General features: G+C 47.7%; 1 protein-coding gene across 1 annotated transcript; it reads left to right on the top strand.

Moving 5' to 3' along the window:
• The first annotated feature begins 4,365 nt into the window (after window positions 1-4,365).
• Window positions 4,366-19,886, top strand: LOC119163600 (uncharacterized). The gene is made up of 7 exons (XM_075887669.1): window positions 4,366-4,371; window positions 10,514-10,899; window positions 12,833-13,000; window positions 13,765-13,947; window positions 15,301-15,606; window positions 16,480-16,827; window positions 19,251-19,886. The coding sequence occupies exons 1-7, from the start codon at window positions 4,366-4,368 to the stop codon at window positions 19,825-19,827; spliced, it is 1,974 nt and encodes a 657-aa protein (XP_075743784.1). The 3' UTR covers window positions 19,828-19,886.

Below are 19,886 nucleotides of genomic sequence, written 5' to 3'. Positions count from 1 at the left end.
ATGACGGAATGCCGGCGTTGACTCAAAACTAAGAAAGGGCAAAAATGGTTAGGATTTTAACTCGCCATGAATAGATGCCATAAACCGTTCAGCCCTCACCACGCCGGCCGAACAACACATGCGTGCATATGCCCTAGCCGGTCTGTCACCAACTCCCCCTCGCGTCATGTAGGCTGGTGCTTCTGTAGGGGATCGGTAGGTCGCGCGCCCTGCTGCGCAGCACATGCAGTTATCAGGTAGCTATGCGTGCTATTCCCACCCACTGTATACACGCATTTCGCAGCAAAGTGTATTGGCAGGTTCCTTTTTGTCGCACTGACCTGTGCGACAAAAGATATCGGACAGCAAATCTTACATCATATGCACTGTCATTTATGTTGAATAGAGTGATTTTCAGAGATATCTGCATTGAAAAATGAAGCCTGAAATAACGCACGAGAGTATTTCGTTCCATGATGTCACTATTTATTTCCCCGGCTTATAGTACACTTGTAATTATTGTCAAGTTGTTCCTGTTATGTCACGCTGCAATGTTATTCAGTTCATATGCCTTGTTATTGTATGCCGCTGCCCTGGATCGCAGTGAGCGCTGTTCGTGATTTTTTTAATGGACACAAATTTAATGACCTGTCTATAGTTCTTACCGCTCCTTAACATTAATCAGCCTATGTGATAGTGAAGATGTAAGTGCACAAAAAGTTATCTCTTCGGACTCTATCCGCGATGTGATCACGCTGTACGAACTGGATGGGGCCCATAGATGTTCTCACGCGTCATATATACACCCTATACTGTATATATTATATACATGGTGCTTCCGATTACCATTGCTTCTTCTTGGTAATTTTTCATCTTTGTGTGTATCTTGTATATCATCACCATGATGCTGGAATAGCCGGTTCTAACGCAGCCTACCTCTCATATTTTTCATATACTATAAGTAAAAAATAAAAATGCTTCCGTGAGTTGGACCATTGGTTACTCGGCCAGAGAGCCACCGCACGCAAGGCTCCGCCGTAAACAGTTTGCGCTTTAACGAGACAGGCATACAGGCTCCGGCAGGCCGTTCCTCCTCCCAACCGGAAGAAAGATGTATCTACGGAGAGGAGGAATGAAATAGAGGGAAAGAGGAGTACTGATCTGGACGCGTCGTCGTCGTCGTCCTCTTCGTCAATGCGGGTCAGTGGAAACAGGCGGCCAGCGCACGCGCCCCCTCAGCAACCTTCTCTCCGCAGTCACCGCGACCCACAGACCGACCGAAGGACGAAGCCAGTTCGTACGCACTCTGATGCTCTCGCTCGGCCCAGACCAGCAGGCGCCTCCTCGGTTTGACTCGTCTTCGTTCTTTTCCTATCGCGCCGTCGGCCCACGTTATGTTTTTTTTTCTTCTTGCAGTCCTCCGCAAACTCTGCCGCTTTTATCTTCGTGCGTAAGAAACGTGCCTCCCCACTTTACGGTCGTTTATTTAGTTTTTGGAACGCGGACGCGGGACGGAATGTAAGTAAACATAGGTGGGTACGTATACACGTATTATATAGCGTGCCTTGCGAGGCGCTTCACATTGCGCGCCGTGGATGACAGCGGCCTTCAGCTAGGTTGGCCCGGACTGATCGAGATGATGTGTGTCCGGCAAGTTAGACGAGCTCGTATCTAGGCTACAACCCCCCCCCCCCCCCCACCTGCCCACCCATCTTCGTGAATGCCTGGCCCACGAAGAAACGGAGTCAAGACGCATCGTTCCACGGTGCTTTTGGAGGTCTCAACGGGACTGGTCGCAAGCTCGATTTCGCGTCTGCCTTGTCGTGCTCCGAACGGGAAACGCCCCCCCCCCCCCCTTCCCTCCAAAGAAAAAGGATACTGCGAATATCTATGTACAGGGAATTCGTTTAAAGCGAATTCGCTAAAGCGTGCGTTCCGCTACCTACCAGACGTGGCTTTTAGAGGCTTCCAGAAGAATTTCCGACTGCCGGAACCATCCGCGAAGTCTTCATACTTGGATCCATCACTTAGGTGGCGCCGTTACGATAGTCATATCTTTCTCATAATTAACGAACTCTAAATAGAAAAAGAAAACGATTGTTCACGCATAAGTTAACTACAGTTTTATAAAAAGCAGCGTGCTTAACATTTGCCAAGAGAAAGAACGTCCTAAAAGAAAATACAAGAGAAACTTCGTTTTGAAGTTCTCGCACCCCCGCCGCGGTGGTGTAGTGGCTAAGGTACTCGGCTGCTGACCCGCAGGTCGCGGGATCGAATCCCGGCTGCGGCGGCTGCGTTTCCGATGGAGGCGGAAATGTTGTAGGCCCGTGTGCTCAGATTTGGGCGCACGTTAAAGAACCCCAGGTGGTCGAAATTTCCGGAGCCCATCACTACGGCGTCTCTCATAATCATATGGTGGTTTTAGGACGTTAAACACCATATATCAATCATCAATGAAGTTCTCGCACCGACTCACCGAGGTTTCCCCGACTTTGACGGCATCTACTGGAGGGTACGCAGTTCTTTAACGTCAAAAATGAAGTACACGGTCTTCTCCAAAAAATTTACTTCAGAAAATAGGGCCCAAATAAAAGAAATACTAGAATCCGGGATGTCGCCACCGGAGATCCCGACAAGAATTTTAATAGTGAAACTTGTGACTTTGGTCTTCGCATGTATCAATCAATATATGGCGGTGAAATTAATTACACTAGGGTTCGCGTAAGTTTAAAGAGCAATCCCAGCGTGCCAAAACGGCGTGTGAAGTCTTGACTTGAGGAGGAGGAAGAAATAGACGGAAAGACATAGAGGTTCAAGCCACAACTGCGCATCATTTTTACGACTGTTCGCTCGTGCGTCGGCCCAACAGGGAGCACTGGAAGAGTCAACTATAATCGCGGGAAGCAGGAGGCAACAATCAGTGCTTACGTGTAAGAAAAGTCTCGCGACTTTGACCCCAAAGTTCGCAGAGAGCGATGATGCTTTGTGATCTTGCTATCCCGCATCCTCCATGTTCCTTTTAATATTGCGTTTCTCGTTGCAAGCTAACAAGCACATGAACTACAACTTCCACATCTCTCTCTCTCTCTCTCGCAATATCCTGAGGCCAACGCTTTGGTTTCTACTCGTCCACGTAGCGCGAGAAGAAAATAATAATAAAGAGCAACTGAACCCGAAAACGACCAAGTCGCCTCTTCCTGCTAAACACTCTCCCACAGACTCATTCTCGCACGCAACACCTATAGATCACAACTTTGTTTTCTCATTCGACCTTCTCCGTGCAGGGCAAACCCCCGCGACCCATAACTGCCGGTGGCGGACACTAGGCGGAGTGACAGTAGGCGCACCGCCTCGAGCGTACGGGGTCGGGCGTGAGGCGAGGGAAGGAATCTTGACCGTGACCTTGGCGTCGCTTCTCGTGCGTCGCACACACGGTAGACATAGCGGTTCGGTCGACGGCGAGAAGAAGAGCGGCGAGGACGAAGAAAAAGAGAGGAGAGCGCCATGGTGCCACCAGTACCGCCATCTCCGCCCTAGCGTCGTTGTCGTCTGCTTCTTCTTCCGGATGCCTCGGATTCCCGCAGTTTCGGCAGCAGGCGAAGCCGTTTCCCCGATCGCGGATGCACGAACGAGAGGCCCGGCGGCGTTTCCGCACCACTGCGTTTTTCCCAAAGAAAGCCCCACATCAGCGGCCTGGTAGCTCGACGAAAGAAGCTTATTATTGAGACCTCCGCCAAACCATGGATAGCCAAGCGTTGTTAGATACTCGAGAAGTTCTCACGCCGACGTTGGGATCGCTACTGGTCGAGTTGTATGGAAGATCGTGATCGGAGCATTTCCGATCGAAAGCCAACCGAGTGTGTGACTATTGAAAGATATCGATTCTTCCACGCGCGTTTACCTGTTATTACGCGAGTGCGTCGGTCACGCCGTGAAAAGAGGACAGTGGTGATTTCACCGCGCCATATCTTTGGAACGAGAAGTGGTGGATTGCCGCGTTTGGGGTTTCGCTTCGTTTGTGTGTGTGCTGTGGTGAATGGGTGTTTCGACTTCCGCGACAACAATACCTGTGTGAAAAAAAGGTGCTTACGCGAGGCTCTCGATCAAAGTCACGACGCCTCGCAGAAGGGAACTTGTGTCATTCACTTTCGACGGTGTTATACCGAGACTGATTGACTGAGAAGCCGTGCGAGCCGGTTCTTTTGTCTGCGTGCGATGCTGTCCTAGCTTGGGGAAGTTAGACCATTCGTCCAGGAGACTATCTGTAGGCATCGAGGATTTGAAGGAACGTCCTTAAAAATGGTAAGCGTAAGTGACGTGGCTGGGACATCGCTACTCACAATGACTCAATTGTATCAGTATAGCTCCTCTTCGATTCAACCGATAATGGCGGTTAGATGAGATGGAAAATAATTTATGGAGGGCTAACTTTACCTACGTTACTTTGTACGTCAGAGAGCAAATGAATGCAGCTGATAATATATCTTACGTCCCAAAACCGTCTTACGTCCCAAAACCATGATATGATTATGAGGGACGCAGTGGTGGAGGACTCCGCAATTTTTTACCATCTGGTGTTCTTTAACATGCCCTGAAATTGCAGAGTACAAGAGACTCTACCATTTTGCCTCTATTGAAATGTGACCGCTGCAGCCGGCATCGAACCCGCGACCTTGGGGTTGACAGCGGAGCACCCAAACCACTGATACACCGAAGTGGACGATGTAAATGCAGCTGATGTCCTCGCTGAAGTTAGGAATTGCGCAGTACGGGTCGGTGATAGCCGTTAGTTGATGAACACCAGCGTACTGTGACGCTTCGAAAAATTTTAAACAAACCATTCTCTTTTGTTTCTTGTTTGGGATAGCACATTCTAGATAATAGAAGTGATACTTTCTTTCATACATAAGTCAGCATCAAAACTACCTTTCTAGTAATTACTTCAGTGAATATTCTATGACAGTAACTTCATTAAGGCATATTAGAAACACATCAAGGCATTGTTTCCCACGTGTCAACTCATCTTGAGGCGTTGCAAGGCATCGATGGGAGCGAATCACGCTTAGGAACTCCAGATAATGGGGTTACATCATCAAAATACTGCAGTTATATGACTTATTACAGGTCTCACTGCGCGGCTGCATTTCCGATGGAGGCGGAAATGTTGTAGGACCGTGTGCTCAGATTTGGGTGCACGTTAAAGAACCCCAGGTGGTCTAAATTTCCGGAGCCCTTTACTACGGCGTCTCTCATAATCATATAGTGGTTTTGGGACGTTAAGCCCCACTTATCAATCAATCAGGCCTCACTGAACGCTTAGCTGATCCCACGAGAAGACCCGTTTCTCTTTAAAATGAAAAAAATACTTTTTCCTGTAGGTTTTTTTAAACAGTGTGTCACATAGGGCAATGCTCGGAGACGTAATTTCTTCCACCCGTTTTTAGCTCACTGCGCCATCATGCCCATGCGCGTTGCGTTCACGGCTAGAGTATTGTACACCCTATACAGTAATCCTAGTCACAGCCAATTGTGTCCTTTACCGGGATAGAACACGTCATCACTTCGCGCTTACCACCGGTCACCTACTTAGAGAGCTTCACTATGCTATTGCTACACCTTGCAAAAAAACTAACTTTACGTTTCAGCGTGTTTTTTTACACATATTTATAGTTCTGGTACAAAAGATGACTAAGAATATCTGAGTAGAAATCAAAAAGAAATGGGCATGGACAAGACATGCAGAGTGAAGTCAAAATAACTGATGGGCATTAAGAGTAACGAACCGGATTCCTAGAAAGGCAATTGCGCTCGAGGGGAAGACAGAAAGTTATGGGTTAGCATATGCGATTTAAAAAATTTGTGGATATGACATCGCCACCGTAGCAAGCACAGGACCATGTTAAATGCATAAACGAGGTCTTTGACCCGGAGTGGGCGTAGCCTGGCTGATTATGGTGATGAGTTTCGTTTTCTCGGTCAGTCGGGTCCCTTTATTATCAGTTTGTCTTCTAGGCGTTTCTGGTGTTTGGACTTTCTGCCAGGCCGAAGGGTTCATGATGAGACAAGCGCAAAAAAAAAAAAAAAAATACACACACTCAGAGAGGACACAGACAAGCGCTTACTAGCAACTGAAATTTTTATTTCGAAGCATTTTTTATTTCGAAGGGTTCATTGACTCCCCTCTTCAGTGGAGAGCTCGTACAATCTCTTGTTGTTCCAGAGGGTGGTTTCTCTTACCACGAGCCTCCGCCTAATAATGTCTTCACCTACAAAATATTCCAGGAAGTTCTTAGTACTATCACAACTGGGGAGCGTCAGCTGTTGTCTTGTTGCCCAACACTCCCATAAGTTACAATATACGCCAGAAAGATAGGGGCAACTAGCTGGATTTTAAGAGAAGGCAGACGCACGAAGGTGGGACAGAAACTTAGGTGGGCAGATGAGATTAAGAAGTTTGCGGAACATGAGAGAAGCCTTTGCCCTGCAGTGGGCATAGTCAGGCTGATGATGATGTGCTCTAAAATAATATGAATGCAGGATGGGGCCACGTTTCAATGTGCGAATGCTAGCTCAGTCAATTCTTTAAACGCAAATGCGCATATGCCGTTAGATAGTTAATTAAAACAAAGAGATATCAAGAACATTGCATTCAGTCTCCGAATAGGCCGCATTTTCAGTGTCGATGATCAGGAGTAAGAAAGTTTAAGCGGAAAGACAGGGAGGTTAGCCAGTTCTTAGACCGGCTGGCTACCCTGTGCTAGAGAAAGGGGTGAGGGGAATGAAAGATGTTAAAAGAAATGTTGCGAAGAGAGGGAGAAATTACAAAAAAAATTGCGACAGAGGAAAGGCAACATCAAAGAGTATAAGACACTAAAGTCTGTCTTTGAGGCCAGTTGTCCGCAAAAAGCGCAGCAAAGCTTTCAAAGCCTTCTGGGCTGAGGATGGGCTCGGCCAATAACCCAGAATCCTTTGTTCCGACAAAGGCCGATCGTCTAGTCTATCCAGAGCTGCAGTGAGTTCTTGTCTTTGCGCGTTGAAATGGGTGCACTCACACAGAAGGTGCGCGATGGTTTCTTCGCAACTGCAGTAAGTGCATGTAGGAGAGCTGGCCATCTCAATGAGATAAGAGTATGCGTTCGTGAAGGCCACTCCAACCCACAGGCGGCATAAAAGAGTCTCCTCAGCTCGAGATATCCTTGGGGGAAGACGAAGCTGCAGATCGGGATCCAAGTTATGCAGGCGTGCGTTTGTGAAGTCGATGATCAAATTCGCCTTACTGCCATGAACCAACTAGTTCAGTAGCATACTACTTTGAAGAAACTCGATGCTCGATGTGGCAAAGATATCTCTGAATGCACTTCGACTAAGCAGTACATGCAGTGGTGGATACGGGGGAGGGGTGGTAGGGGCTATCCCCCCACCCCCAAATTCCGTGTCAGTACCCCCTCTCTTACTTTGGTGCTCGTAGTCGACCTGCTATTACCAATTACTGCAAAAGAGGGAAACCACCGTGATAACAGAATAACAGTATTAATGCTACCAATGGGTTTAATCTCTTAGTAAAAACAAAGAGAAAGGTCATCACCACGCCGCTCTCTCAGGGAATACAATACTTCAGGTGATTGCACTTCCCTAAAATGGGTGGTTGGATACGCTCCTGCCTACATGCCGCGGGACTCCGCCAGTACTGTTGCTGAAGTCGTCATCATTGAAAATTTGAAGTTAGTAATGCATTACATGAACTGATTTATGTTTGAAAGCTTTCCTCCGCGTGTGGCTTTTCTCTCTCTCTAAACACAACAAAATCTTAGGTAATCGTGCACAATAGTTATGATTATTCCTTAACCATTTCATTCTGTATCCCTCTTTGTTGCGGGAAAATTGATAACTTTGTAAACACCCGGTTTCCGTTGACTATTCAACGTCCTTTTCTATAAGTCGGAGGTAAAACACAGAGGGGGGGAAAAGCCTTAAACAATGAGTTTCGTCAATATTCCGTTTTTTTTTCTGTCTTTCTTTTCAAGCGCAGTGTCATCAGTTTGAGCTTTGTAAATAGAACTTTGCGCGCGTATACCGTTACCCCGCTTACCAACCCGGACGCACTCTGGGAAACGAGAACGAACCGGCCCACTTGTACGCTGTATGCTTATTGCGCATTCCGTTGCATTCAGAACTAAAATGAGATTGTACGAGTCGGATCCAGAAAAAAAAAAGAATAAAAAGGCAATGCTTGTCACTGCGCAGAAAGCACACGCACATCCTCGATAAGCATCACGTGACATGCGCGTCATTCATACGAGGGCAAAAAGAAATATCAAAATAAAAGAACAAGGGAGTGAAGTCGTTAACCTGTGACGTACAAGAGCTCATCGGGTCTCCGCAATGCGCTCTCGGGGAGCTGCAGTGCACCGCCCAAGGCAGGCGTACGCGCACGCACTCAGCTGTTGCACTTTACGGGGCAATGGCGACGCCCACTGCAAGGCCATGTCGTCGGCAGCGCTACTGTGCCACCAGGATCTCTTTTTTGTCACGAGCCAAAGCGCAATCTGGTCACGCGGACAATGGCAGCCCCTCACCATTTCCACTCCGCTGCTTTCGGGCGTAACCCTCGCTCATCGCCGGCGACTGCAGCGACGTGCCGCGGCGGCTAACGGAAAGAGAAAGAGTCCGGGGTCGTGTCGTGCGGCCTCTGGTGCACATGCGGGCCATACACGAGTCGAGACAAAGGAATTATCGCTGCGGTCGGCCTTGCTTCGCTAGGGTCATTGTAGGGCACAGCTAGACAAGCGAGAGATTTACTCTACAGCGCAGGAGCCTGGCTGGGCGCCATTGTTCTCGCGTACGCTGGCCCTTTGAAGCATGCGCTCGTTGGGCATACTTCTGCATCGTACCTGTTGTTTTATACGCGGTGCAGCCAGCCACGTGGGGGGGTATTCTGTTGTACAACACCGGACGCAGAATTTTTCCAATTTATCACGATTAGAAATGCGATTAAACAAGTAAGTGATACCCCTGTGGGCTCCAGTGAAAAATATTTGTGCTGTGATTAAGTTCTCGTGATTATAGTTACTACTAAAACAAAACAGTGATGACCACCCTCCCTCCCGCTTTAATTCAAGTGACCCCCCCCCCCCCTCTAAGATAAGCGGCTGGATCCACCCCAGGCCTCCCCCACTGCCACAGCCAGCTATGATCGTATTATAAATGACAAGGCATACCACTTCAATTTACACACAACGTAGACGTTGTAGCACACATATGACACCCACCAAGCGTACTCTGTATTGAAAAACAAAAAGATTATGAAAAAAAACAGATGAGCACAAAGGTTTGACGTGAATTTTATGAATACATCACTGAGGTCTTTTAGGTCTGTAAATGCTGTTTACAGTTGGCTAGCCACCATTGCTAATATTTACGAAAACACGACTTATTGGTTCCTGATCTTACGGCAGTTTTTGCGTCACAACATTTCTGCGAACACGGGTCATCGCAAATACCTTCGTGCGAAGCACTAGCAAAAACCTTGGGCCGAATTCGCGAAGCCTTTGTTCGTAAAAGCTCTTTCTCATTGGTTGGCGGCCTTCTCTAAGAAAATGTTTGGTGCCACTGCGCCATTATTATTATTATTATTATTATTATTATTATTATTATTATTATTATTATTATTATTATTATTATTGTTAGGAACCTTTCTAAGTGAGACTTCGATCACTACGTTCTAGAAGGGCGTCCTATAAAAGCTGACGTTTTAGTTTTTAGTGCAACAAGAGTGTACAATAGACATTCAACCATACTTCTCACAGGGACGGATAAAATAAGGAACTTTGCACCCATAGAAGCAGTGAAAGATGCATTTAACTTCTTTATAGGTTTCAAAAGAGTCAAGTAATCTTTAAGGAGTAACTTGGTCTCATTACTCATTCGGCACTTCTTCAAGTTCCTCAGTATGTTTGCTAAAGTATGTTTTAAACAACGGATGGGGCCACCACGCAATCAGCCACTCTGAACTGGCTGGTCAACCATCCGCTCAAAGAAAGCAAAGTTCTCGAGCACTGCCCTGCACAGACCATAGAGCAAGCCGCAGTGAGTGCGTAAGGAATTTAAGGACACGCTGTCGCTGTGCATGGGATCGTGTTTTCCTACCGTTGTGTGTTAACCGTGCGTACATTTGTGTAGTTATACTCACTTTCTGGCGCCTTTTTGGACTCGTCAACTATTTCATTATTTCATACCTTTTTTTTCACTCTTTTCAAGTACGAGGTTGCCAACTAATGATGTCCTCCGGTAAACCTCCGTCTCTTAACTCCATTTATACCCCGTCTTCTTACGCTGTCCCTTTACTCCGTTTATTCCTCTTGCGCTTCACCCAATGCAGCTTAGCTAACCAAATCGTATAACCTCGTTAACCTTCTTGACATCTTGGCTTCGGAAAAAAAAAGAACAGGACAGTGAAAGGAACCACAACGGGTAAGCCATGGCACTTTTTAATTAATTACTCTTCGACCTTGTTGCCACAACATCTCTCTCGCAGACGCTGGTACGCAGTCGAGGTTGGCTGCCTCTTATAGCCGCCCTCGCCCTTGCACTCGAGGTGGTCTTCGTGCAAGCTGGCAGTGGGGCGAGCGACGCCTCCTCGGTCAGGTCTTCGGTTAGGTCTTCTACCGCAAGCAGCAGAGAGGCCCTTGATGGAACGACGGGACACCCTCGGGGCTACTACGCTTTCCAAAAGGCCCGGAGACCACACGACCGGCCGCCGAGGGTCCGCAAGCCGCCCTACCATCGGGCCAACGTGCACTGTCCCGAGCGAGTGGTGTACGGCCGCTTCTCACCTCGGGACACCCTGTGCGGAGACCTCAATAAGGGCTTCATCCCGCTCAACCCCATGAGTCAGAGGCCTCGAGGGGAACCGTACCCGTTGTAAGTGACGTTAGATATCGGATGCGTAGCGACATAGAAACAATGCGGTAATGCGTGCATGTCTTCATTGTTCACTGTTCGTGTGTTCAAACAGTGTGTTCTTGTTTGTCGTACGCTCATGACAGGTTATGCAAATTTTGGTGTATGCTAAGTTAAGGAAAGGACCACGAGGGCATCCAGACGCAGACAGACAGACAGACAGACAGACAGACAGACAGACAGACAGACAGACAGACAGACAGACGGACAGACAGACAGACAGACAGACAGACAGATAGATAGACAGATAGATAGATAGATAGATAGATAGATAGATAGATAGATAGATAGATAGATAGATAGATAGGTTACCTGGATTGTTTACCCTAGTGGCATGGCCAGCATTATAATACAAGTGAATCTGCGGATAAAAAGAATATGCACACAGCATGTGCGACACTTTAAACAGACCCAATACAACGTGCAGATTGAAGGTACGTTGTTGAACTGAGTTTTTCTCGGAAAGGTTTATTCCCTTTTTGTAACAAGGGCTGCAGAGGTGGTACTTGTACGCAGTTCAATAACATGTTCAATCTGAACGAATGTATCTTTAGCACGTGGTTATAAAATAATATACTGAACGTGACCACTGCAGTTCAGTTCTGTGGGGAGTATGAGGGCTGCAATCACTGCTCGATTCTCTATATCCGATAAGCAATATGATCTTGCCAAAGCTGGCTTTTTTGCATGAACACCCTTTTTGTGGCAAAGCGTGCTTTACAGTAAACGTTTGCATAAAAGCGATTGGAAGCGCTTTGCCAAAGCTGGCTTTTTTGCAAAAAGATTTTTTGTGTGGCAAAGCATACTTTACAGTTGACGTATAGACACATTTCCCCGGACTTAACTTCACGAAAATGCGGTGGCGCTGTCTTGGTAGGCAAAGGCGCTCTGCCTACCGCAGTTTCTGCTGCGTTTTCAATGGTGCATGTGGTGTTCTCAGTAAAGCAACGAGAAAAAAAAATGGTATGCCGATGAGCTGCGTCGCGGTTGGATGTGGGTCGCGTCTCACCACTTAGTTGTGTTTGTTGGCGCACATCGCCGCCCTCAGCACTTATGGGGTCTCACAATGTCGTTTTGTTGGCGCACATCGCAGCCCTCAGCGCTTATGGCGGAAGTTACGTGCGGACGTCGCTATAATTTTACCCATAATGTCGACATCAACCTACCTGTGTTTACAAACACGGAATGGGTCTATATATAGGTGTGATAACACGCGTTAACCAAAGCTGGCTTTTTTTTTGCAAAAAACACACTTTACGCGCCAAAGCTTTCTTTAAGGCAGGCTTTGCCTGTTTAAATTAGTGTAACGCAATATGACGAAATAATGGATGATGTAAAAAAGTATGCAAGCAGAAACTAGTAGCAGAAAATTTCGACGCGAACGAGTAACAGTATTCGTGTACAATGCCTCAAATCCTTGTCTTGATTCAATTTCCAACTTTTACTTTAATAAATTATGTACCAATTTACGCGACGATGTGCTACGCTGCACATATATACTCCGTGTTGAGCAGTCCGTGAATGACAGCGAAAACAATCGACCGCCTTTCAACAAGTTCGAATACCAGAGAGAGAGAGAGAGAGCTTTTTAATGAAAACTGAATTCTGCCAGCGTATATATAGGCGCCTACGAGCTACACTGTATGAAGTAAGGAGATGGAGGAGAAGGGGATTCCCGCCCAATCATACACTGTGCAGTGCCGACTGCAGTGGTGCGCAAAAGGCGAGTTGGTTTACATAGTTGAAGCATCCAACGAGCTTTTGTTACCGTTTGTTTGACACGATCGAGTACTGCGACGTTCACTGCATCGCACGAAATTAGTAGAGCTGAGTAGCTGTTTGCATCATTTGTAGACGCATAGTGGACGCGTGCCCTTTGATTCCTACAACACAGTGAAATCATCAAGAAGAAGACACTCGAGTTTCTGGCGGGCACACTGCCGCTACTTCGCAAGGACCCTAACCTGCCCAAGGTGGCCAGGTTCGCCGGCAGGCCACCGCCAGGCTTCGTGGGCAACCTGTTTGCCGTGCCACCTGGACACGTGTTCGACTACTACCAAAGGTGACTGGTATAAACACTGGTATAAAACTGGTATTAAATAGTGAAGCATGTAAAATATATTCTACTTTGTCATCACAAGCATAGGCACGAGAAGAAAGCCGAGTTCCCCCATTCCGTTCTTTCGATCACCTCATGCAAAGTCTGCCCTATAGTTTTGCTGAACCGGGCTATGCCGATCACTGTTTCAATAATTTAGCAGGATTATGCCATGCAGGTTTCTGACGATATTGGCGGTCGGAGGTCCCCGATTTTTTTTACTTCAGGAACCGTTTACACCCCTTTTTTTACTCCCCGAAAGTCACAGACCAAAGGCAGCATATTGACAGAAGCCCGTCACCCCTACCATTTCATTTTTTTTTTTCGTTCATCCAGTGTGCAGCATGCATGTTGTCTTTGGGACACGACCAACGAGGAAACGAGGAAAGGGGGGGGGGTGCTTGGCGCTGCGATCACCCCCCCCCCCTCACCATAGTGGGTAAATCTGCGTACGCATATATGTTTATTATGCAAATACAAGATGCTTACCTGTCAGTTCAGAACTGCTCCGTCCCCTCGAAGGTGTTCGCAGCCTTCAAACAAAGCATATATGACTTTGGCCGTGTGCAAATGTGTGCATTTGCATATCTTCAGTAACGACGGAGAATAGGTTGCTTGCAAGTGATTCTCGAATTCTTTTTAACGTTATTTTTCTATGCTTTATGTAGTTAGCTGCACAATTGCTCTCGGATGTTTGAAGAGCGTAATATTTACTCTGGCATGCGCAGGCGGCGAGGTCGCAGGTCGCTGGCGGCTTTCAACTCCACCCGAAAGACTGAGAATGCGTATCAGTCGCTTCAAGAGGTGGAACGCGAATGGCGCGGTCAAAGGTCGCACGATTCGACCGTGCACGACCTGGCGCGCTCCTTCAACGCCACGTTCAGGCAACTGTGTCAGCACGGAAGCGGAACGTGAGTACCACGTTATACACAGTACATCTGTCGGACCGAACTCGTGAAAGCTTATACTTCGTGGGCCATATTTGACGATTGATTTGATTGATTTGTGGGGTTTAACGTCCCAAAACCACCATATGATTATGAGAGACGCCGTAGTGGAGGGCTCCGGTAATTTTGACCACCTGGGGTTCTTTAACGTGCGCCCAAATCTGAGCACACGGGCCTACAACATTTCCGCCTCCATCAGAAATGCAGCCGCCGCAGCCGGGAATCGAACCCGCGACCTGCGGGTCAGCAGCCGAGTACCTTAGCCACTAGACCACCACGGCGGGGCCATATTTGACGATTGCCTTCACTAGTATCTCCAGTGGTGGAGTTCATTGAAACTTGTTCTTACGAATAATTGAAGCGGAACCTATGGATTAAAGAATATGGGACAGGACCACTGCAGTCAATCTTCCAACAAAACAGCTCATGGACACGAAGACCTTTCCTTTTTGAACCTATTAAACTCAGCTGTATGCCACAAGTGAACAGTAAGATAAAGATATATTTTGCAAGAATACATTCTATACGGGACAGAGTGCTTGCTTGTGTCAACTGTGTTAGTGCAGAAAAACGAGGAAAAAATGAGCGACAGACTTTTTTTTATTTCTGCAATAAAAAGATAGCTTCGCGGGTTCTCTCTGCTTCTATTTTCTTGGAAATAAAAAAAAAACACTTTCTTTTAGTGCAAAAAAAGTGCCTGTAGGTCCTCGTAAAAACGTAACTCACGCCTTAATGCATTCCACACTGCTACCAAACTTACCACGATTACATGGTTATTCTTATATTCACGTTGCCTAAGCCCTATAATCCATCTATAAACTCAGAATAGCAGTTTACGTCTGGATGTTGATATACTTTCATCTAACTTGCGTCAATGCATCTTCTTTATTAGATGTGTGTTACTGCGTTACTTTGAATGAGAAAAGAAGTGGTAATTCAAGGGCTCGTTCCTGCCTTGTTAGACACAACACCAATGAGAACTAACAGATTAGAAGCTCGCAGGTTCGCTCCATGCCAGCGGCAAGTTATCTTTTCGTTCACTTTTTTTCCTCCACATTTACATTACAATTACATTACAATTACATTTCACTGGTCTATTAGAATGGCTCTGATTGGAACGTCCTGCAGGTGTGCATGTGTGAACTTTTTCAAACATTTTGTTTGTTTTGATATTTATGCTTCCTTTCTCTGTTCACTTACAGACACCTACTTCGTTGCCCATGTGCAGGCCAACTAGCCGGTTGATTATTATTACCAGCTTAACCTCCCTGTCCTTTTCCTTGCATTCATTTATCTCCATCTCCCTCTTTGCCACAGGCTGTGCACTCTTTACTCGGCCCTGTCGACAGCCAGGGTGTCGACGGCCGTGCTGCAGACGATACTGCAGCTGCTGACTGCGCGTACTCCTGCCATAGCGGACAAGGTGCAGGCGTCCGGCGCGTCTTCATCATCTTCTTCTTCGTCGTCTGGTTCCGCCAATTCCGGTTCGTCGTCGTCGTCGTCTTCCGGCGGAAGCGGAACGCAGAGCAACTTGCTCAACATGCTAACGTACGCGGCTGAAATCATCAACGCCATAAGTCCGGACGCCGCCGGCACGACCCCTGCTCCGCCCATAGTTAACAGGTATGACGACTCGGATTCGTTAAAATGGTTGTATTTGAATTTTGTTTAGACAGCCGTCATGTGGGATGAAGCGGCTAAAGGCAGATGCGACTCCCTGACAAAGGCTCCCCTACCCATACATTGCCCAGTGGTGGGAAACCGCATAAGCAGTGCAACAATACAAAAACGAGAACAGAATGTCAAAATGTGTGCAACAGACAATGAAATGTACAAAATGTAAGATATATATTTTATACTATAATGATGAGCAACAGGGATATATTTATACAAGCAATAATTCTGATAAATCTGACGATAACGGTTACAACAAATAGAAAAAGAATTAAAGAAAGCATATTGTTCATTCTTAGGGTATGCATGCTCGGAGACAAGCTACAAAAGTCACCATCTTTCCCAAGGTAAGGGGTCCTAGTGGTAGGGATAGATGGGTGAACTTTATTTGGTCTTTCGGAACGTGCTTTAGCCCGTTGCGGGCCGCTCCCACGTCAGAACAGAATGACTAAGTCTCTCTGCTGCGTCGCGGGCCCGATGGACTGTCCATAGCTGTTGTCCAAGTCCGGAGCTTGCACCCTCCCATTTAGTCGGCGTGCTGACTTCCCCACCGCCTAACGCGGGGCACCGACAGAGCATATGTTCCACGGTAGCTATATCGTGGCAGTAGAAACATGTATTAGTTGGTTGTATTTAGGGATAAATTTTTGTTCAATAGCGCAATATTAGGGTACGCCCCGACCTGAAGAAGCCTGAGTGTCAGAGCCTGAGTGTCAGGGCCTGAATGTCAGAGCCTGAGTGTCAGGGCCTGAGGGTCCTAGTTTTTTTAGTCCCTGTGTAGAAAATTGCTCAGTGTATCAGCTGGCCACTCGGTGTTCGCAGGTCGCCGTTGACGCAAGTTCTCTCTGCTCTCACCGGAGCTACGGGCACGGTCGCGTCGGCCACCAGTCCCCTGGTGACCGTCCTCGACCTGATGACCAGCGAGAGCTCGCCCATAAAGCTGCTGGCTAACGTGTACAGCAGCACGCGCAAGAAGTCCAAGCCTAGCGACTCGGCGCAGCAGTCCAGCCTGGAGAACGACGTTGAGGGCCTGCCGCCCACGCCGTGTCCTTCGCTCGAGGAATACGTCACGCCCACGTTCGCGCGCAACTACCAGGGCGTGTGGAAGTACGTGGTGCAGATACCGCACGAAGGGTACCTCACCCAGACTGTGCAGCAGACGAAGTGCATGTGAGTGAACTCATTTGTTCACCCTCGCATTTAACTTTTTACGAGGTCACGTGATATAGCGCCTACTTAAAGGTCCCCCTTAACCACGACGGGTTCAAAGGCTATAGACAGTGGTCTCTTTCTTTCACTAACGTTCCTACAGGCCCCATGTCCTCATAGCCACTTATTTCTTCAGGAAACATGTGGAATGTCCGAACCGTCCGAATGAAGCATTGAGCCCGTCAGGATTTGCCGCTTTTCGACTAGACTCTGCTATTTCTCCTTACGAAGTCGCTGAAATCAAAGTGAAATCACTTTATTGCGCACGATCGTCAAGCGAGATAAGGCAGAACGGGCATGCGAATGAATGGCGAAGCACGGCAAGTGACCCCTCACAATAGACGCCTCTCGTAAATCGACCAATAAAAAGCTTATTTCCTCCCAACGTCACGTGAACAAACAGCTCACGCGTGCCGCGAAAACTCGAAACGCCGGAAGACAATAACCATTTGCAATAACGCGCTCGCTCTTCGTATTTTCGGAGAAGGTTTATCGATATGTGGGCTTTAACGTCCCAAAACCACCGTATAATTATGAGATACGCTGTAGTGGAGGGCTCCGGAAATTTCAACCACGTAGGGTTCTTTAACGTGCACCCATATCTGAGCACGCGAGCCCACTGAATTTTCGCCTCCATAAAAAATGCAGCCGCCGCAGCAGGCATTCGATCCCGCGACCTGCGGGTCAGCAGCTGAGTACCTTAGAGACCACCGCGGTGGGGCTCGGAGCAGGTTTAGGGGCCCTTTAACGACGGGTCTATACTATCTGTTGCATCTGCAGTTGTACGCAGTATGGCGTACAAATGGCGTATAAGCATGGCGTATTATGAATAAATAGATCGTATTTGATCTATTTATTCATATCAGTGCTGTACTCATAAAGTTGTTGTTGTTAGTCCAGCAGCGTAACTCGAGTACTCTGAAGCGTGACCTGGACTTGTTTAACCAGCCGCGAAGGGCTGGGTGCTGTTGCTGAGATAGTTCTCCGACAGGCTTGGATAATATTTCGGCATGTATTGATAATATCTCGGCAATGAAACCCAAAGCGCCGGAGTCAAGCAAACTATTTCAGGGCAAACTATGAGGCGTTCGAGTTAAGCTTGCTGGCGATTGTACCTTCTGGCAGAGTAATTAAGGGTTTCCGTGCCAGCGCGTTTTGTCAAGCACCAGAAATTTGATCCAGTCATTTAGCGGATTCTCTAGAAGATTTTACGCCATGAGCGATTTTTCTTTAAAACTTTTCTTTTGGTACAATCGATCATTTTGTCATATTTTCTCGTTGTTTCACTAATTCTTTTCGTATTATGCGTCTAATAAAAACAGGTAGTCCTTGTGCCTTGGGGCTGCACCAACCGATAGAGAGCAGGCGGTTTATTTCTAGCCTTTTTAAAGCGAGCGATATGAAAAGGAGGGAAAGGGAACAAGAGAAGGAAATGCAAAGCGTGACGTCGACAGTCCCACCGATAAACTGCAACTTGACAGACATTTGTCTGTTCTTGTCTTCTTCGTACAACACATATAGCACGTTGGCGTTGTACTATATCATTTGTGGGCAGGCTTCTCGCTTCCTCGCATTTTTATCGGTTTTCATGTTCGTGCAAATTCAAGCCCGAAAATTATTTCAGATGTAGTGATAAACGGGCATGGCCAGCAAGTTCGCTTTTCTTAGTTTTCTTGTCGTTTCTCGGCTTCTGTAAATAAAGTGCTAATATCAAAAATATATCAACAACCAGAAGACCATAACAATAACATCAAGTTAGTCGCATGTAGGAGTGTCTGCCATTGGTATGGCAGACACTCCTACATGCGACTACTGCGGAGCTGAAGAGACCATCGAACACGTCCTGTGCAGCTGCGCTTGCTACGACACACAGCGATGCCAGCTCCGGATGGTTTTGAATCAACTTGACCCCGGACCATTTTGTGTGCAGAAGATACTAGGACCTTGGGCATCTGCCTCAGTTGCGCACAAAGCAACTAAAGCACTGCTACTTTACCTAAAGTCAACAAACCTGAGCGACCGCCTGTAGACTGTGTGTGCTCCCCGAGTGTGCTCGTGATTGTGTGTACCTTCTCATCTCCCTGCAACTTCTTTTCTCCCCTTTATTCCTTCCCCAGTGCAGGGTAGCAAACCAGATGTTCGTCTGGTTAACCTCCCTGCCTTTCCTTGCATCTTTATCTCTCTCTCTCTCTCTAGTTTCTTTACTGCCCTTTTTCTTGACAACTTTTACCCACCGGAGTTGAGTAGCTAAATCCGAGCCGTATATTTTTCTTAGCATTATATCTCGTCGCTAATCACCCATGCTGGGTTAACGCTAACAAATATCTCGACAACCACTGTTGTGCCTGTAAACATACATACCACATATTTTGTCGATCGCGCAGGTCAAGCAGGTGCGACTTCGTCGACGGCGGCCTCTGTCACGAGTCTCCTCGCTGGGTGAGCCTGCTGGTCGCCGAGATCTTCTACCCTAATGCCGTGTTTCCCACGACGTCTCCGCAGAGGCGCCGTGCCCCTCATCCGGCTGCTCCCTTGCAGCCACAGTCTCTTTACTATCCTCATCCACACCAGATGATTCAGCAGCCTGCGCCGCCTCCTCCCGTGGGCGACTTCCACGCCTTCCAACAATACCTGCACCGTCGTGTGGGCGCTGATCAGCAGCAGCAGCAGCAACAGCAGCAGCAAACGTTATCGCCAGAGAAACAGCGATCCCAGCAGGAACAGCAACCGCAGCAACAGCAGGGCAAGAGGCGTAGCGACGTCTCGCCGGCGGGTCCCAGGGCTGCGGCCAGGTCCAGGACATCGGCGACAACGTCTGCGTCCAAGGAAAAGTGCGACGGCTACGATCACGTCGGCTGTTACATCGTGCGCATGTACTACGACTGGTTCCTCGTCAATGGCTCGTGCAAGTGCTGGAAGCCCAGCGCTAAGCACGTCTTCACGGCGGGACGTCGCCGGTGAGAAGGCGTGTACTGCTGCCCTGTGCAAGAACCTGGGCGCAGGTCGCTCGGGGAACATTT

The sequence above is a fragment of the Rhipicephalus microplus genome, chromosome 3 (assembly GCF_043290135.1).
Source record: "Rhipicephalus microplus isolate Deutch F79 chromosome 3, USDA_Rmic, whole genome shotgun sequence".
In the NCBI taxonomy this organism is placed as follows: Eukaryota; Metazoa; Arthropoda; class Arachnida; order Ixodida; family Ixodidae; genus Rhipicephalus; species Rhipicephalus microplus.
This window is presented reverse-complemented; position numbering and strand designations above follow the sequence as displayed.

Excerpts from the sequence above, each read along its gene's own strand:
- LOC119163600 (XM_075887669.1), top strand. Across the intron at positions 13,948-15,300 it reads TGTCAGCACGGAAGCGGAAC|GCTGTGCACTCTTTACTCGG; the intron begins GTGAGTACCACG and ends TCTTTGCCACAG. Across the intron at positions 16,828-19,250 it reads GTGCAGCAGACGAAGTGCAT|GTCAAGCAGGTGCGACTTCG; the intron begins GTGAGTGAACTC and ends TCGATCGCGCAG.